Source organism: Pleurodeles waltl, chromosome 4_2 (assembly GCF_031143425.1).
Source record: "Pleurodeles waltl isolate 20211129_DDA chromosome 4_2, aPleWal1.hap1.20221129, whole genome shotgun sequence".
Classification (NCBI taxonomy): domain Eukaryota; kingdom Metazoa; phylum Chordata; class Amphibia; order Caudata; family Salamandridae; genus Pleurodeles; species Pleurodeles waltl.
Window position 1 is genome coordinate 434,772,376 of NC_090443.1, and position 19,614 is coordinate 434,791,989.

General features: G+C 46.0%; 1 protein-coding gene across 3 annotated transcripts in view; it reads right to left on the reverse strand.

Moving 5' to 3' along the window:
• The window catches only part of PKN1 (protein kinase N1), a 461,693-nt gene that overhangs the window by 153,774 nt on the left and 288,305 nt on the right, over positions 1-19,614 (reverse strand). For all 3 annotated transcript variants that reach the window (XM_069231709.1, XM_069231708.1, XM_069231707.1), the window contains exon 9: positions 5,189-5,332. In XM_069231709.1, coding sequence (XP_069087810.1) covers positions 5,189-5,332 — 144 coding nt within the window. The remainder of the gene's footprint in view (positions 1-5,188; positions 5,333-19,614) is intronic.

Consider the following 19,614-nt stretch of genomic DNA (forward strand, 5'->3'; position numbering starts at 1 on the left):
TTATTCTGTATCGACTGATTTTTTTATTTTTGTAATAAAACCCTTGAACTTTTATCTGATCTAGAACTCAATTATCGAGCGGTCCCAGTTACTTATGATTATTACTCCGATAAACGGATGTGTGAACGGATGCCCTTTAAAGCAATATCAACCTGAATTTTGTGTGTCCTGAATACTGAGATATGGCTCCACTTCCACAAAACCAATGACGAGTGAGACATGCGTGAGAGTTTCTGACTGCATACACATTTGCTAAATCCAGTTAAGGATCTGCCCTAAGTAAAGATGCATACTTGTCCTGAGGCCGGTACTTCTTTTGAAGCAAATGTGATGAACAGCTCCCACCACAGTTTCAAGAAAGCTCAGGTGCACTGGGAGGTGACAGAACACATTTCCTAATTTTGTGAATAAAACGCAATTAACTGAAAAGTGCTAACTTCAATGCTGAGTAACATGCGCCTAACAAATGCAAAATGTGTAGTATGCAATCATTCTAACGCATTATAAGCAAACACACGAAGTGACATATTGTACTGACTTAAGTTAGCCTAACGGCTGATGCCATTTTAAATGTTGATTTTACACGTTAGAACTTAAAGGCCTGATTTTGCATTTAAACTGTTGTTTTGCATAAGGTGTTTTTCTTATGCTGCAATTTTCCTGAAGTCTTCTGACAGCCTCAATAGGCATTTGTTATGTATTAGACAACGGATAGTGAGATTCTTACCTGGAGGAGAGGGGATGGCAGAAAACACGGCTCGTAGGAAGAAATGTCTGAACCACAAGATTTGTTCGATATAACAAACTAAGGGCATCATTGTGTAGGTCAATGTGATTAGTAGAATTCTATAAGTGTGCGTTGCAGAGGCCCCTCAGGGCCCATCCTAGAGGGGCCTCCATCTTTCAGAAAGCTTCAATTTTTCCTCACCTGGAGTTTGCTGCATAACGTAGGAAGCAGACCTTAAAGAGGTCTGCTGACTTTGAGCAGTGAATACTGTCCAGCTTTTGCAAACTTTCAGTGCTTGAGTGTTTAAGGTGTCATGCCTATGCATTCTTATTCTCTCATCAGAACCTTTCATTTGGATTTCTGAAACTGACACCTTATCTTGCCTTTGAAAATAATTGCACTTTATGCCTAAAAACACCATTTATTGATTTATATTAGGGATTTTCCTTTAGGAACACACTTGTTGCATTCTCCTCATTTTATTTGTAATTTTTATTCTTATGTGGTATTTTATTTTGTTTTGAAAAATAGACTAATGGAGTATTTACATTTGAAACAATGATGACCAAATGTAATACTTTTTAAGTAAATAATTTGACTTGAATTAATGTGTGAATAAAACCCTTTAAACTTGCATAAAACTTTCTACTGATTCTTGTGATACCCCAACTGGACTTCACTGCTCATGATGTTTGATGTAAATGATTGCTCCTAAGCATCGCTCCTTGTCGACTAACAAAAGGCCCATAAGTCCAAAGAACGAGGGTTACTTAATGATTATACTTGACAACTGAGCTACAAGGATCCCCTCTCTATCAAAGGCCAACACGATCCAATGCCTGGAGATTAAGGTGTATAATAACAAGACTGACAGTTGTGATGGGTTTGCTAAGAGCATAAGTAGCATTTTGGCAGACATTGTGTTGACGTACTGCACAGTACTGTGAAACATTTTGCCTCATCTGCTGTATTTGTTTGTCACTCTCACTCTTATGGTACGCAGAATTTTTTTGTAGGGATTTCAATGCTCTGATAGCGGAATCAATATTGAGTTCTGGTCAGCGCAGGGTGTTCCTGAAGAAACTGAAGTTACTGGCAAAACTAGAAGAGAATGAGGGGCCGGATACAAGCTCTGTTATTTAGCAGTTCAACTGCAAGGGGTAGCATGCTTGGAGGCTGGTTTCCACAAACATGAGACACTGGTAGGAACCGCTCATACACATGAGCACTTAATAAAATAATATTTCCAGCTGCATTGTCTGACACAGGTTTGCCCCACCTAGTGAGAGCTGCCCTGGGGTACTGGAGGAAGAGTATACACCTTACTCGAAGGGTACTGCATTTATCACGAATACCCCTCCTGGGTCTACCCACTCAAACTGGATGGCCCACTGCACGGGAGTCGAGAGCTTGGAAAGAGGTGGGGATTACTGTTGCGGGAAGACTATTCAAGTGCAAATTGGCTTCGTTCAAACCCTGTGGGAAAATGTGGCAATTTTTACTGTATAAAACCATAGTTGAGGCCAAGGGGGAACAGTGGAAAATAGCCCAGATGAACCTTTAAATCATGCATTGATACAGTCTATGTGCTGGGAGGCAGGAGAAAATGTGTAACCTGGATCTATAAAGTGTTAATAGAACACACAAGGACACCTCCAACTCCACTCTAGAATGAATGAGAGGCGGAGATCAGGAGGACATTTAATGACAATGAGTGGCAGAGGGTCTCTTTTGTCACACAAAAGCCTAAAGGACACCCCTGAAGACTAGCAATATATATACTGGGGCCTCCTCAGGTTGTCTGCGATCCCACAAAACTCAAGTGGAGTTCAAACACATGGCCTGACTTTCACCAATGAACATGTCCTTTTGACAGAGCAGATTTGTCTAGATTCAGACTGTAGTCTGGGGCTCTTCACGCACCCTAAATAAGAGAAGGTTGCATCTAAGTTTATCAATTTGATCTTGCTATTAGCCAAAAGAGCTACCATAAAGGCTTGGAAATCACTCAGGGCCTACCTTCTGGGGATGCAGAGGCGGAAAGTACAACTTTTTACAGGGAGGAAACCATGGGGTAAACATAGAAGCCGCGGCCCAACACCGGGCCACAGTGATCCTGGCTTTGAACAATAAAGAGAAAGATGACACCAGGTCACCTAAATGCCGGAACTGGTAATACTATGAATGTTATCAGAGGTCAGGAACAAAACAATACATGGAACAAAAAAAAAAAAAATAAGACAACAGTGGCCCCGCACATTGGGTCTGACAGCAATTATTAGATTGTTAGAGTATTCATCTAGATTGAACTACTCGCTCAGTTAACTGTTATTAATAGTAGCTGATATGCTATTTTGCTTTCTTTTTCTCCCCTCTCATTTTCTTATTTTAGAAACAATGATCACTGCAATATGTATAAACTATGATACATGAATAGTTGCTGAATCTAAATGTAACAATATTACTCGAGAAACATAGATGTATGTTATTAATCAGTGCTATCGAAAAAACAATAAGATATTTTATAAAGTATATTTTGAGATCTAAACCATTACACCAGCCAGCAGCACATGGCGATACAATTAGACAGCATGTGAGCAATGGGCTACCCACATTGTGAGGCAGCACGCTAGCCTGATTACAGAATGTGAGCCATCAATTAAACAGTGCTTGTGCTTTCAGAGATGCAGCATGTAAGATGTGAATGCAGCAGCATGTGAGCTATGAATTAGAATTTATCTAAGTGGGCATGCCAGGCTTATGTTGCCATAACAACAATGAATTAACTAGTATGTACGACTGCAACTAAGCCTTCTATTAGGCAGTCTGAAAGCCAAAAATGAAGGAGCATTAAACAGCATGAAAATCATTACTTAGCCAGTATGCGAGCCGTGCAATAGCCACCATGGGAAACTGGATGCAAGACATAAATTAGTCGGCACTTGGGACTGAAATAAGCGGTAAGCGCACTTGGTATACATAGCATGCCAGCCCGTCATTAGACAGGATGCGAGTTCTGAATCACCAAATAAGTAAGGCAGTAAGTAAAACCGCATGCAAGCAAGAAATAAGGTAAAATGTAAGAAGCCACACAGGTCAGGAACTAATGTGAACAAGAGAGTCCTAAATTCACTCAAATAGGTCTGCATGTACCCTTTTAATCAGAAAACAAATAGCTCTTCAGTTTGAAAGTCTTTGGGCTCCAACACAAGTGCACATGCCAGCCTCCTACTAAGTGGCACAGAAGTAATGAATGAAATCACAAGAGAACCAGCACACCAGACTTGAATAAAATAGCTTGAGTGCCAGCATACAATCCATAAATTAACTCTCAACTCAGCACTGAATTGGACTGTGTATGAGCTACGGAGTAACTAACATGCAAGGCAATTAATTATTTCAATGTGATAACAGGCACGTTTTAATATAACAATATTTGAGGCATAATTTCGCCCGTGTGCAGGTTAATTCATCAGGTTGTGAACCAGGCCCTAATGTACAAATATAGCTGCATGTTGGTACCATATACACTAATCCTACATGATAAATAGTAAAACCTGAGCAGACGGTGTTATATCCATTCAGTGAAATTGAATCCTACTGCACAGTGGTCACTGCAGGCACAGTTAGTTAATTTCTGGAGCCATAATTTACTCAACATGTCAGTTGTAAATCAGCCAGTGTACAGAAAGCAGATCGGATCCAAGAGTCTGTGCCATTGCTGCGAACCTTCCATCATCAAGGAAACAAATTCATAAATTCTAAACACACGATATGGAAAACTCCGGAAAACTTGCACTAAAAGTGCAATTAGCACAAAGTCTAAAACAAATACAAAAAAATACAACTCACAATACAAAGAGTGTCCAAAGGAAAAGGCTGTTTGCGAAAAGCAATTCCTATCAGGCACGTGGTCGTTGAGCATGCATATGATGCTGGCATGTACGCAATGTTTAGCCGAGTTCACCTGAGTAGGTTTAAGGTACACTTCATGGCGGAGAGTGAAGAATCATTAAAAAACAAAATAACACAATATAAAAAATCCTAATAAATTAGCAATGTTGGGTTTCTCGGTGGACGAAACCTGCGTATAACATTATCAGAAATCTGTCGACAACCCATTTCATCACAGCAGCATTTACAAGAGTAGAAACAGGGTGCAGTAGATATGCTGAGAAAGGATACGCTCGGGACCAGAGCTGTAATCCAGAATATGCTGCATCTCTAACCTAAGTGCGAATTTTGCGCAAATTACTCTGCTTCTTTGTGCCCAGCTCACAGTTAGTTCCACTGGGAGGGTTTAAAAATTAACTATAGTATTAGGCGCTCTACCCAAAGCTGTTAGTTCCTAACTGGTTATGATTAAACTCAACATATAGAAACAACTCTGAAAAGTTCCCCATGAATATCAATAAAATATGATCATAAGGAATAGCATACACCAGAAAAAAGGGTTGATACCTCAGAAAGAAGAGTTCCTTGCGGCTCCAGATCAAGGTGGATTTCGTGTCTCTGGTTGTCGAGGAAGTCCTCCAGCTTCAGGTACTTTAAGGCACACAGACAACGATAATCTCGCCAGTACACAGAAATCTCCAACTCACGGGCCTTAAATTCAACAGAGTAAAAATGTTTACATATTTGGAAAGACAGGTCTCAGATTAACAACTTTAGCATCAAGAAAACATTCTATTTTTTCTGCCACTTTACTCCTGCACCACATTACATATTTTTTTTGATAAACAATTTTTTTTAGTTTTGGTTACGAACAGCACAATAAAACAACTACAACATATAGTCGCACCATCGTCCCATACACCCCGGAATGGCTCACTGGCCATATGCAATTCATCATATGAAAAGATTAAACCTAGTCCATTGTAGTGCATCCATTTGCTCCATATCTGGGAGTGCTTCTGTGGACAGCCTCTGGCAGAGTATATATGTTTTTCCAGTCGTGCAAACCAGTCAATTCCCCTTTGCAACTCAATGATAATAGACAGTGTGTTCAATCTCCATCTGCAAGCTGTGATTCGTTTTGCCACAACTGTTGCCAGGCCAATCATGGATCGATCCCCACAGCTAACCCCAATCTCATCGAGAACGCCCAATAGTATCCGTGCAGGTGTAAGAGCGATATCGGTTTTCGAATCTGGGCCAGAACAGCCACATGATATGTTGCCAGTAGGATGCAATGGGAAGGAATTGCCACAGAACATGATTGAAATCAGTGCTAAGGCATGGACATCGGGGACAATGCAGGGTAGAGGTGCTGCCGGTCCGCCAAAACCGTAGTGCAGTGAGGTAGGTGGTGTGCAGGTAGTTAAGTTGTATGTGCCTAAGCGTCAAGGATATTGCTATTTCTCGTAGGTGCAGGAGGTTTGGGGGAAGGCATTTTGCGTCAGGGTCCAGTCCGCTTTGTCGAGTCATCCGATCCATTCCTCCCACTTTAGTCTCAGCAACAGGAAACTGTGGGGATATTTATCACCAAGTGTGCGGTACAACTGGGACACCCCTCCACTCCCCAGTCTGTTCATCAACAACTTGGCCTTGAGAGGGCTATGTTCATGAACAGTGGAGATGGCTGTAGGACATGTCACAGCTGGAAGTAACTGTGTGACTAAGAGGGAGACGTGTGTCTGAAGGACTTGGAAGGAGCAAACCACACCACCCACACAGATGTCCCCAAGGGTCATAATGCAGATCCCGTCCCACTTTGCAAAGCCTTGCAATCAGGCAATGTGTGAAGGTGGTGGCCCTGCCACAGCGGGTCTGGCACGTTAGATTTTTCTCTCAGCCCATGTCCGAGGAAGCCTCTCTCCCAACAGAGGACCACCATGGTAACCTAAGGGAGGCCACTGGGGATTGGGTCATGAGTTAATTATGATAGCCGGGGTCACCCTCCCGTTAACCATTCATTAATAACCAGTAGTTGAGTGGCTTTATCCTAGAGCTGGAGGCCTGCCATACTCATACCTCTGCCATTCACTGACTTCCTCATTCTACAGTGGGCCATGCATGAGGGGCAGTGCAACCACAAAAATGAGCAAAGTGTGGGCTTCAGTTCCCAGAACCAGTGGTGTGCTATGAGGCATGGGAAGTTTTGGAATACGTAGAGATACCTGGGGAGTACAATTATTTTAACTGCAACAATTTTCCCAAGGATCAGCTGTGGCACTGTCTCCCAATGTTGGAGGTCTGTTTTTCCTTTCTGGGTCAGGGAGTTGAGATTGAGATTCCAGATCTCAGCAGAGTCTCTGGAGATGTGAATCCCCAGGTATTTAAAGCTAGTGGTGCAGATCGGCATAAATGGTCGCCATGTTGGGTGCTCGGAGGTAATAGCAATGATTTCCTCAGGCTAGCGAGGAGGCCCAATGCTTGTTCATAAAGGTCTAGTATTTCCATACAATTGAGACCAAAGGTTGGAGGGTGGTAGAGGTAGCTCAAGATATTGTCTGGGCACAGGGCAACCCTGTCATCAGAGCCGTCTGTCCGTTCCTAGCCCGCCACCAGGTCGTCAAAATGTAATTGTCGGGCCAAAGGCTCAATCGCCAGGGCAGAAAGGAGTGGTGGCAAGGGACAACCCTATCTGGTGACCCTGCGGATTGGGAAGATGTGCAACAGACCTTCATTGACTAGTACCCGCGACTGCGGCTCAGAATATAGAATACCAATGTATCTGCAGGGTCTGGGGCCCAGTTCCATTCTCTCCGGTATCCAGGCCAAAAAGGCACAGTCCACTGTATCAAAGGCCTTTTAAACGTTTAGAATGAGAAGTGACATGGGTCTCGGAGGTCAGCCACGGGGGCCATGGCCAGATGAAGTCGCAGGATAGTGTGTCTAGTGCTGCATTCTAACATAGCCGCATTTTAGGCCCAGTTTATGCAGTAGTGGGCTGAGACCATTAGCTAGAAGCAAATATTTTGACCTCTGCACTGATCAAGGAAATAGGCCTGTAGGAAGTGCACTGGCCCCCGGGGATCCCCTTTTTTTGGTATGATGATGATATTGGCGGTGTTGATGTCTGAGGTAATTTACCCGTTGCCGCCTCCTGGCAGAGGTTGAGCAAAATGGTGGTTGGGGGGGTGGGTGGGAGATGGGGGGGTAGCAGGGTTGGGTAGTTACAGTACTACTCTGCAGGGAATCCATCTGGACCCGTCATCCTATCAGATTTTAGACTGTGAATGGCATCACTGATTATGTCCGCCATGACGGAACCGTCAAGGGTTATGTGGTCTGCGCAAAAGTGTTGTGAGCAGGATATCGTCCAGGACTGAGTGCTGGCGTTCACAGTGCAGGCGTTCTTGGGGGCGTCGAGCGATTCGAAGTAAGAGGCAAAAGCTGCAGCTGTGTCAGCTATAACGGGGGATGGGGACTGTTATATACCTCGAGGACAATAAGGGATGCCACAACATCAGTATCAGCCAGTATTTCACTTTCCCTGACTTGTCACCATTTGCTGGAACGCCTCTTTCGCTGCCATCAACTGGTGGTAGAGAATCTCACTCGGGCACCTAGTATATGGCCTTTAAAGATCCAAGACACGAGTTTCAAGAGCAACCATGGTGCGTGTCTTCTCTTCTTCTGCACTTCTAATATAATCTTTGGCAAACCCCTTGGTGGTGGCATCGCCTGCTGGCCAGAGGACACCTGGGGAGTTCACTGTGCCTTTGTTAAGTGCAAAGAAGTGTTCTAATTCAGTGGAGAGGAGTTCTACACAGTTCTCATTCTGGAGGTGCCAGGTGTTGAGGTGTCATATCTGTCGCATTGCCCTGCTGCTGGCCCCTCAATTCCACCGCTACTGGAGAGTGGTCAGTTATACCCCTAGGGCAGTAGTCTTCAAACTTTTTAATTTTAAAAACTGTTGGTTCTTTGCATGGCTCTGCACTTCTGGCACGGAATTTCTGGAAAAGTACTGACATAGGTGCAACTGGGTGGTGCCTTTATAGGGGACCGTGACATCACAGACAGCTGTAACGACGCCATGCGTATCCGAACGATGCCACCTGACGGCAAACGCAAAGGTATTGCTCAGCAAAAGTTCCGGATTTCAAGCTGAAGCCCGGAAATTCTAAAGGTAAGGAATCTGTGGCTAGAAGTCTCTATCAGATGAACAAGTTAGTTACCTTCGGTAAAGCATTACCTGGTAAAGACTCTATCTCATGCATGCCTCCCCGTTCTGCAGACTCATTTCCTAGAGTTAAGGATTGTCCTTTCAGGGCCATAGTTTTTTTGCACAGACAAAACTGTTGGTTCTTTCATTGGCTCGGCACTTCTGGTATGGAATTTTTGGAAAAGTACTGACATAGGTGAGCCTGGGTGGTGCCTTTACAGGCGACCGTGACACCATAGACTGTTCCAATGACGCCACGCATATCCAAACAACGCCACCCACTGGTGCGCGCAAAGGTATTGCTCAACAAAAGTTCAGGACTCCAAGCTGACGCTTGGAAATTCTAAAGGTAGGGAATCTGAAGCTAGAAGTTTCTGTCAGATGTATTTGCTAAGAACACAGCCAAAAGAAAGGTGACAATGCTAGACAGCCCATACATCCAAGAGTAGCCAAACGAAATGGGGTTCAGTATACATTGAAGAACTTCTTCAACGTCCAGAAAAACAGTGCACGCAGGTGCTAGTCTGGTACAAATCTCCCTGCCACCTTAGATGAGAGATATCCAGCCTGGAGAGCCAGAACAGAAAACTAGTATTTGCAAGTACCAGAGCACGCTGAAGAAGTGTTAATGATAAGTCTAACAGTCATAAGGTCATGATTCATTGAAGTGCTGGTTTATTGCTCAGAAGAATGCTAGTAAGGTTGACAATATTCTCACAGAGCAGCAGCTGACACGTGTTTCATCCCTTGGATTTTTTCAAGGCTGTTACGTCTGATATAATAAAAAAGAGTAAGGATGTCATCATGTCAGAGGATTATCAAGTCAATTGCCTATGATATGGGTGAGGCCAAATGTATCAGGTCAGAGTCTTGTAGCGTTACCAAAGCGGAGTGGTAAGTATTCGAGATGGCCATGATAAGCCTCATATCAGTCGCCACAGTATATAGCAGGTTTCTCTTCGACACATTTAGCCTCACAACATCTCACAGGCAATTGACCTATGGGGCTGGGGAGGTACTAGACGGAGGGGGTGGACCTAGGAAGGAAGGGGAGCGGGTGGACTTAAGCGAGTGATGAGCTTGCTCCAGCATGAACCAAGGCAACAGTGCCCCCTCAGGTGCCCGTTCAGGTATCCACAATTTCAGCCAGAACTCGAGAAACGTCTCAGGGGACTGGGTTTCTAACTCCTTGGTGAACCCAAGGATACAAAGGCAGTTCCTTCTTTATCGGTTTTCGGCCACATCTATCCGCCACTCGAGGCTGACTTTTAATGAGAGTGTCTTTGCCATGTTGGCTTTGGGAGGGGGGGGGAAAGGGGTTACAGTGTCTAACTGTGGAGATCCTGTCCTCCGCTGTGGGCACCCTGGTAGCCTGGTCTTGTTTCAAGAGTGCTATGTGGACCCAAGCTTCTTCTATCTTGGTCTCAATCACGTCTCAGGGCACTCTGATAGTCAGAAGGATGGCGCCCATATATGCGGGTCTATTGTTGGCATCGGGCCTGTGGACAGGTCTCACTGGGTTGATCCGCCTGTTGAGGGAGCAGACTTGTCAATTCTGGACAGGATTTAGGGTGCTGGGGCCCTGCCCTTCCCTATTCCTAAGTTGTAAAGGGGGACTTGGAACGTGGGCAGTTGTGGCACTCTAGGGGGCAGCAGGTGCAGATGGTTTGGCTGTCAGCCTATGCACATAGTCCGCTGAGAGGGCGTCGTATGCATCCCAGTCACCGCAACACCAGTGAATCAAAGGCCGGAGGGCTGCCTCTTTCCAGCCTACTTGCCCCAGGCAACCCACATTTGGCGGCATGTGCAGCCAGTCAGTATCTCTTTTTGGTCATGGGTGGAACCAGCACCCATCCTCCAGCAGCCTGTGGCAGATGCAGTCCAGTTGGTAGGTGGAACCCCGGGCCCAACCAGCCCACTTTCCCAAAACAGAGAGGCTACATGTGCACCCCGGGCTGAACCTCCACTGGGCGCAGGAGGGCAGGCGCTGCTATCCACCCAGCCTACCTCTTAGCAAGGGGGGAGGGGGGAGTTAGCCCTAGTGCGCCAGAAGGGGCAATGGCGGTCCCAATCCACCCCCCCCCCCCCAGGGCTCCACAGCCCGCCAGTCTCTTCCACCCCAGTCCAGGACAATTCAGTCACGGCCTCAGTCTGGACCGGGCACATAAACAATTATGGAGGGAAGCTACAGGAAGGACTAAAGCCGCTGTTTGTGTGGCACTCCTCCTGCTTGCTCTCTTGGCAGGGGAGGGGAGGCACGCCCTCTTTGCACACAGTGTGACTGCAGACAGCACCAGCAAATGAGCAAGACCTGGGCCTCACAGTCTCTTAAGGGGGCTTTGGAGGTACAGATCTGGCTCAGTGCTGCAGGATTCAGGCCGGGGCATCACACAGGGAAATCCGAGCCCCACAGGGGGGGTAAATCCATCGGGTCCGAGGCACAGATACTGGAGGATGGCGGAGGTTGTCTTGGAGCACAGCTAATGTACGTCCACCATCTTCGCAGGTCAGACCATGACCCACATATTTTTTTTTAAACCTTTAAAACTGTTATTAGGTTTTTATGGTACAAAATGGAGAAGATTTAGGCAGTTTCAGGTACACTTATGAGCCTGAATGAAAGGCTGAGAAAGAATGATCAACCCAAACATCTAAACCTCTCAAATATTAAGGCTTGTTAACAAGCACTGCAAAGCCCTGTTTTGCAGTGTTTTTCAATATGCTTCTCTAAATCTTGTTATAGAATAGTAACTGGAATGATACTGCGGAATGGAGATTTTCTAGTTTCAAATACGATAATAAAGCATGTCTTAGTAAGTAAATCTTTGTTTAGTTAATAAAAACCATAATCAATGCATTATATGCAATATTTTAAATTCTATAAAAGAAAGGACAAACTAAAGGAAAATAATTCTATAAAATCTTTGAAATAAATACACTTGCAATTCTAGAGCAGTCGAGGGGCGGGGTGACCATTAAACTAACTTTGCAGACACTTGATGCCCGTGGTCCGGTTGATGTTACATGCTAACTCAATGTGTACAGTCTGAGAACCTGCTGTTGCGCCTACGGGATTTTCTTTTGCCTTTTTAACTGAGTCATCTTAAAATGTGTCCTTCCACATGCTATAACATTATCAGAACTTTAATACGCGACTAATAAAATAAATGAACACTTAAAAGTGAGCCAACTGTCAGCTATGGTGTGTCCTAAATAGTAAGTTTATGCTTGCGGTGTGGACAGTCAAAAAGTTGATGAATCTGCAGATTGACTGCGGATCGTGACAGTCAAACAATGACATAACTGCTGGCCGACAGGAAAGAGTCCCATTCCTCTCAAAGACTGGTTTTAAGAGTTGTCGTTGTGCTTCCTTTAAGGCCGGGCAAATACAAATCAGATGGACCATGTCTTCCTTGGGACCTTTACATAACCTACAGGAAGATTCTCCTCCATTCTTCTAAGATGGTTGGTCCGCTCTGGATGGTAGAACGCCTAGACGAAGAGCCAGAAAATGACGCTTGATATGTAGTGCGAAAGTTGAAATCAAATATTGTGATGGTGCCAAGGTGGTGTAAGTGTGCATAAGAAGCCAGGCGTGCGAGCGTTGTGCAAATTTAGATTTATCAGCTAGAAAAGACTGCAATCCCATTTCCTTTTTTAACGCTCCACACAACAGTGAATATGAGATGTTGGAGTCCCACAAATGCATCATTTCTGTCTCTTGCAGAGAATTATACAGATACCTTTTATATACTGATTTTGGATTGTTGCTCACTGAATACCATAAAGCCATGACTAGGGGGCTGGTCATATTTTTTCTTATGTTGTACCAGGACTTTATTGTATGCGCTTTCCTGCCCAACTGCTGTTGTATTAGGCCAAATTCTAGCCTAACCTGTGAGGGAGAAGCAGAGCCAGGAAGTTTAAAGACCTGCTTATAGATTTTTATTTGTTGTTGGTCCAGTAGGGGGCGTCTTTCCCATATAAAGCCTCGCTTCCGTATGTAGTGGCTGGGAGGAATTTGGCCGACATAACAGACAGTAACGGCTTATACGATGGGCCATTTAATCTTTTTGCTAGGGTACAGAAAGCGAACGTTAAGGCTTTGCACTTCTGTGCAATGTAGCGCTTCTGCGGCGCGAAATTGGCCTTATTATCGATAATGATGCCAAGGTATTTATAGCAGCAAGTTGTTTCAAGGGTAATGCCATTCAACTTTATATTGTTGGCTAGATTCAAAGGACATCCCATGGACATGGTTTTGGTCTTTGAGGTGTTAACTTCTAATTTGTTTGTCTTTGCGTATTCACCTAAAGTAGTGACCAACCGCTGCAGCCATATTTTCGTATGGCTTAGCAGAACAATATCGTCAGCGTATGAAAAGTGTGATAGGGACAAACTTCCCATCCTTGGAGAGTGTGAGTTGGTTGCATCCAGCTTCGAGGAGAGATCTGACGTGAAAAGGTTGAAGAGGTGCGGGCCAAAACACAACCCTGTTTTAATCCTATATTTGTCAGTATCCTCCTAGAAATTTTGGAGCCATCTGCTACCTTGACCTGCACCCAAGTTTTATCGTATAGCATTTCTATGCATCTAAGAGTTCGCTCTTGCAGGCCCCACCTTCGCAATTTGCTCCAAAGAAGTGCTCTACTGACTCGGTCAAAAGCACTTTTGAAGTCCACAAAAACATAAATATAGTTTTTTCTTTAACCCCTTCCCCGCCACGGACGTAATGGTTACGTCCATGGCAGCGCCCGTGTGGCGCCATGGACGTAACCATTACGTCCAGGGACTGGCAGTCGGGGGAAGCGCTAGCGCTTCCCCCGAGGGCCGCCCCCCAACACCCCCAGGCCAGGGCTGAAAGGGGAATCCCTTCCCCTTTCACGCCAACCCCCCCCCCCCGCCCCCCCCCCCCCATGACGTCAGCGCGCGATCGCGCGCTGATTTCATGGAAACGGGGAATGACGCGCTGGAAGCCATTTGCTTCCAGCGCGTCAAGGGAGAAGGTGAGTATTTCACCTTCGTGCGGGGTGGGGGTGCTCTCAGAGAGGCATCGAGGGAAAGGAAAGGGTTTTCCTTTCCCTCGATGTCTCTTTGAGCATTCCTGCTGCCCGATCGCGATGCGATCGGGCAGCAGGAATGCCCACTAGACACCAGGGATTTCTGTATGTGTGTGTGTGAGTGAATATTAGTGTAGGGGAGCGACCCCTTGGGCAAGGGTCGCTCCCCTTTGGGGGCACATGCTTTTTACGTCGTTTCTGCCCCCCCTGGGGGCAGATTGGCCCTATTTTTAGGCCGATCTGCCCCCAAGGGGGGCAGAAAGCCACTAGACACCAGGGATTTTATTGTTGCTGTGTATTTTTTGTGTTGGGGGGCGGCCCCTTGGGCAAGGGTCGCTCCCCTTTGGGGGCACATGTATTTTACGTCGTTTCTGCCCCCCCGGGGGCAGATTGGCCCTATTTTTAGGCCGATCTGCCCCCAAGGGGGGCAGAAAGCCACTAGACACCAGGGATTTTATTGTTGATTTGTATTTTTTGTGTTGGGGGGCGGCCCCTTGGGCAAGGGTCGCTCCCCTTTGGGGGCAAATGTATTTTACGTCGTTTCTGCCCCCCCTGGGGGCAGATTGGCCCTATTTTTAGGCCGATCTGCCCCCAAGGGGGGCAGAAAGCCACTAGACACCAGGGATTTTATTGTTGATGTGTATTTTTTGTGTTGGGGGGCGGCCCCTTGGGCAAGGGTCGCCCCCAGGGGCCCTCATGTATTTTTGGGCAGTTCTGCCCCCCTTGGGGGCAGAGAGGCCTATTTTTTTTAGGCCTTTCTGCCCCCAAGGGGGGCAGAATCCCAATAGCGCCAGAAATAGTATGTATGTATGTGTGCTTTGTGTTGGGGGGTGGCCCCTTGGGCAAGGGTCGCTCCCCCCAGGGGCGCAATGTATTTATTGTCGTTTCTGCCCCCCTTGGGGGCAGATTGGCCCTATTTTTAGGCCGATCTGCCCCCAAGGGGGGCAGAAAGCCACTAGACACCAGGGATTTTATTGTTGATTTTTATTTTTTGTGTTGGGGGGTGGCCCCTTGGGCAAGGGTCGCCCCCAGGGGCCCACATGTATTTTTGGGCAGTTCTGCCCCCCTAGGGGGCAGATATGCCTATTTTTTAGGCCTTTCTGTCCCCAAGGGGGGCAGAATCCCCATAGCGCCAGGGATACTATGTATGTGTGTGTGTGCTTTGTGTGGGGGTGTGGCACCTTGGGCAAGGGTCGCCCCCCCCCAAATGGTGCAATGTAATCTGGGTGATTTCTGCCCCCTCCCCTTGGGGGTAGATTGGCCTATTTTTTTTTTAGGCCCATCTTCCCCCAAGCAGAGAAGACTAGACACGGGAAAATGAAAAAATGGTTAGTGGCGGAGTGTTTGTCAACTGGCGAAGTATTTACTTTTATGATAATAACAGTTTTTCTCCTTTTTGTTTTAGTTCAAAGCTTTTGCTGACTTTGCTGTGGCTTGTTGCAGTTTTGGCAGTAGTTGTCCTGCGGTTTGCGTAGTTGCATGTTTTAGGTAAGTAAATAAATTTACTCCAAGTGAGTATTGTTGCAATGCATGAATGACATGTTTGTAGGTGGTGTACTGAATGCAGGATTGTGTGTGAAATTGTCCTTAGAGTTATGCACAATGATTATTGTGTTGTCTTATGTCTAATTTGCTTTTTTTTTTCTCTTTTTAGTGGGATATCGTTGGTGATTGCTGTGGCTGTGCAGAGTAGTTGCTGGTGAGTCAAGCTTTTTCAGGCAAGTGAGCAGTATAGTTTTTGAGTTTATAATTCTTAGTGATAAACCTATACTTTGTTACTTATCTTACACAGTGCTGGTTGTTGGTGGTGTATTTGTCCAGTTAATTTTAGTAGGAAGGATCATGGCCAGCCGTAGGATGACCGCTCAGCAGGTTGTTAGTGTGCTTTTTGAGTCATCTTCTGACCATGAATATGAGACTGACTCTGCATCTGAGGCAGAGGAGGAAGTGCAGGATTCTGGAAGTGAATTTTCTGTCAGAGATGAATCATCTGATGATGAAGCCACTCTCAGTGCTGATGAAGGGCCTGTTTTAGAGGAGGACAGTGATGTGCCAATGGTGCAGGAGCCAGCGGCTGAAAGGCTTCCCATTGGAAGACCTGACGCATGGGTTGCACCAAACATGGAGCAGCCACAGTTGCCTGCGTTTACTGGTTTTCCAGGGTGTCGAGTTAATACGGAAAACTTTTTGCCCGTCAACTTTTTTGAGTTGTTTATGGACGATATATTTTTGGAAGAGATTGTTGAGCAGACTAATTTGTATGCAGAGCAGTTTTTGAGGGACAACGCTGCCAGACTTAGGCCACACTCTAGAGCTAGCCGGTGGATTCCCACAAATCTGGAAGAGTTGAAAAAGTTCTTGGGTTTAACTTTTTTGATGGGGCTGATAAGGAAGCCGTCGCTGTCTTCATATTGGTCTACTAGTCCCTTGATGGCAACTGCTATATTTCCTGCCATCATGAGTCGTAACCGGTATGAGCTTCTTCTTCGGATGTTGCATTTTGTAGATAATGCTTTAGCCTTGCCACGAGATCATCCTGATTCTGACCGTCTTTTTAAGATTAGACCTGTCCTTGATCATTTGGTAGATCGGTTTTCAGAGATCTATGTTCCAGGGAAAGAAATATCTGTAGATGAGTCTTTGGTCCTGTTCAAGGGTCGTTTGGTTTTTAGGCAGTACATTCCTAGCAAGAGGGCACGGTATGGAATTAAATTGTATATGCTGTCAGAAAGTAGTACAGGATATGTTTATAATTTCCGGGTCTACACTGGTAGGGATTCCAATATTGACCCCCCTGGTTGTCCTCCCACTTTTGGAGTTAGTGAGAAAATTGTGTGGGAACTTGGTAGACGACTGTTTAACAAAGGTCACCATTTATATGTAGATAACTTCTACACTGGAGTTCGGTTGTTCAAGGAGTTGTTCAGAGTGGACACTGTTGCTTGTGGCACAATCCGCTCTAATCGGAAAGGCTATCCAAAAGAGCTTGTCTGTAAAAAACTTGAGAAGGGACAGTGCAGTGCCTTGCGGAATGATGAGCTGCTAGCTCTGAAATTTGTAGACAAGAGGGATGTATACATGCTAAGCACCATCCATGATGAGAGTACTTCACCTGTGGCTGTTTGGGGTCAGGTTGCCGAAGTGCGCAAACCTGTGTGCATCTTAGACTATAATAAGCACATGGGTGGTGTTGATAGAGTAGATCAGAGGTTAGAACCTTACACTGCTGCTCGTAAGTCTTATGTGTGGTATAAGAAATTAGCGCTTCACTTGTTCCACTTGGCAACTTTTAATGCTTTTGTTGTGTTTAAGGATAGTTCTCCAGAGTCAAGGATGACATTTGTGAAATTTCAGGAGTCTATCATAGCTAGCCTTGTTGTGCTGGAACAGGCAAGAGTTCCTAGAGAAGCAGTGGTGGAGGATGTGGCTAGATTGAAAGATCCTCACTTTGCTGAGCACATTCCTCCCACGGCCAAAAAAAACTTTCCTGCTAAGAGATGTAGAGTCTGTGCTCGAAGAGGTATCAGGAAGGAGACTAGGATGTACTGCCCTGATTGTCCTTCAAAGCCTGGGCTGTGTGTGGGTGGCTGTTTCAGGAGCTACCACACACAGAAGAATTATTGGGAAATTCCGTGAGCGTAAACTGGTGTTTTATATTTTTATATGTTCGGTTTCACGGTTGGCATTAGTCATGTATTCAGTTAGAGCTTTTGTGTTTGTAGTTTTGTACTAATTTATGATTAGTGGTTTCTTTGTTGTTTAAAAACAAAAAAAAGGGGATGGCATGTGTAGAGTGGCGCTTGGCTGGCGGCGTGGGTGTGGTGGCGCTTGGCTGGCGGTGTGTGTGGGGTGGCGCTTGGCTGGCGGTGTGTGTGGGGTGGCTCTGGGCTGGCGGTGTGTGTGGGGTGGCGCTGGGCTGGCGGTGTGTGTGGGGTGGCGCTTGGCTGGTGGTGTGGGTGGGGTGGCGCTTGGCTGGCAGTGCCGGCCAAACGCCAGTCCACACACTCATCAGCTGGTGTGATTGCTGTATCAGGCATGTGGGCGTATGAAAGTGATGGGCCCTTGACTGGCGCTGTCTGTGGATGCGAGTCTTGTAATGTGCTGGGCCCGTGGCTGGCGGCGTGAATGGTCTAGTGCATGTCATGTATGAAAGGTGTGTGAATGGACTGTAAAGCGGTTGGTGCCTTGTCGTGGCTTTACAGCTCACGAGCTGTGAGTCATTGGTTCAGTTTTTTGGCCTTTCAGTTATTACCAGTGCATTTCACTTTTGTGAAATCTCTTGTTAATAAAATTTGATCTACTGAACCATCACTCACCCTCGTGCCAAATCCAACCAGTATGTGTGGTACAAATGACAAAACCTGCTCCGCTGTAATCAGGCGTCGCAGCACACTTGAGACACGCTAGGTGCCTCAGGTGGGACCCCGATGATGAAGCATGCCACCAACTTGGTTGGTGGGTGAGGGGTCTTCTTCACATAACCCAAGTGTGTTTCTTTTCACAATTTTAGTGTTTGGCACATCACGGACGTATGTGCACACATCAAAGTGATATATTCCAAAAATACCTGTGTTTGGGGGGGAGGGCCCACCTATGTTTTTGGTCCTGGGTGCGGCCGTCATGTAGGGAAACCTACAAAACCCAGAAACTTTTTAAAACTAGGCACCCCAAGGAGTCTAGGGAGGTGTGGCTTGTGTGGCTCCCCCAACATTTTCTTACCCAGACTCCTCTGTAAACCTCACAATTTGCATAAAAAAGCATATTTTCCTGATTTTTCTTAGTAGGATCACCGCTCCAGCACAAAATTCCTACTCCCCAGTTTTCCCCTCAGTCTCCCAAGTAAAATGACACCTCACTTATGTGGGTCCCCAAAGCAGAGTCCGTCTAAAGATGTATAAAAGAATATGCCCTTATAAACTTGCTGTGCTATCCCTTCTATCCCTTCAGGTTTTGGGCCTTATTATGTTGCAGGCACCTGGGCCACCCACACAAGTGAGGTATCATTTTTATCGGGAGACTTGGGGGAACGCTGGGTGGAAGGAAATTTGTGGCTCCTATCAGATTCCAGAACTTTCTGCCACAGAAATGTGAGGAACATGTGTTTTTTTAGCCAAATTTTGAGGTTTGCAAAGGATTCTGGGTAACAGAACCTGGTCCGAGCCCCGCAAGTCACCCCTCCTTGGATTCCCCTAGGTCTCTAGTTTTCAGAAATGCACTGGTTTGGTAGGTTTCCCTAGGCGCCGGGTGAGCTACAGGCCAAAATCCGCAGGTAGGCACTGTTTTCTCCCAAAATTGTGGATGTGTCCACGTTGCGCTTTGGGGTGTTTCCTGTCGCAGGCGCTAGGCCTACCCACGCAAGTGAGGTATCATTTTTATCGGGAGACTTGGGGGAACGCTGGGTGGAAGGAAATTTGTAGCTCCTCTCAGATTCCATAACTTTCTGCCACAGAAATGTGAGGAACATGTGTTTTTTTAGCCAAATTTTGAGGTTTGCAAAGGATTCTGGGTAACAGAACCTGGTCCGAGCCCCGCAAGTCACCCCTCCTTGGATCCCCCTAGGTCTCTAGTTTTCAGAAATGCACAGGTTTGGTAGGTTTCCCTAGGTGGCGGCTGAGCTAGAGGCCAAAATCTACAGGTAGTCACTTTGCTAAAAACAGCTCTGTTTTCTGTGATATGTCCACGTTGTGTTTTGGGGCATATCCTGTCGCGGGCGCTAG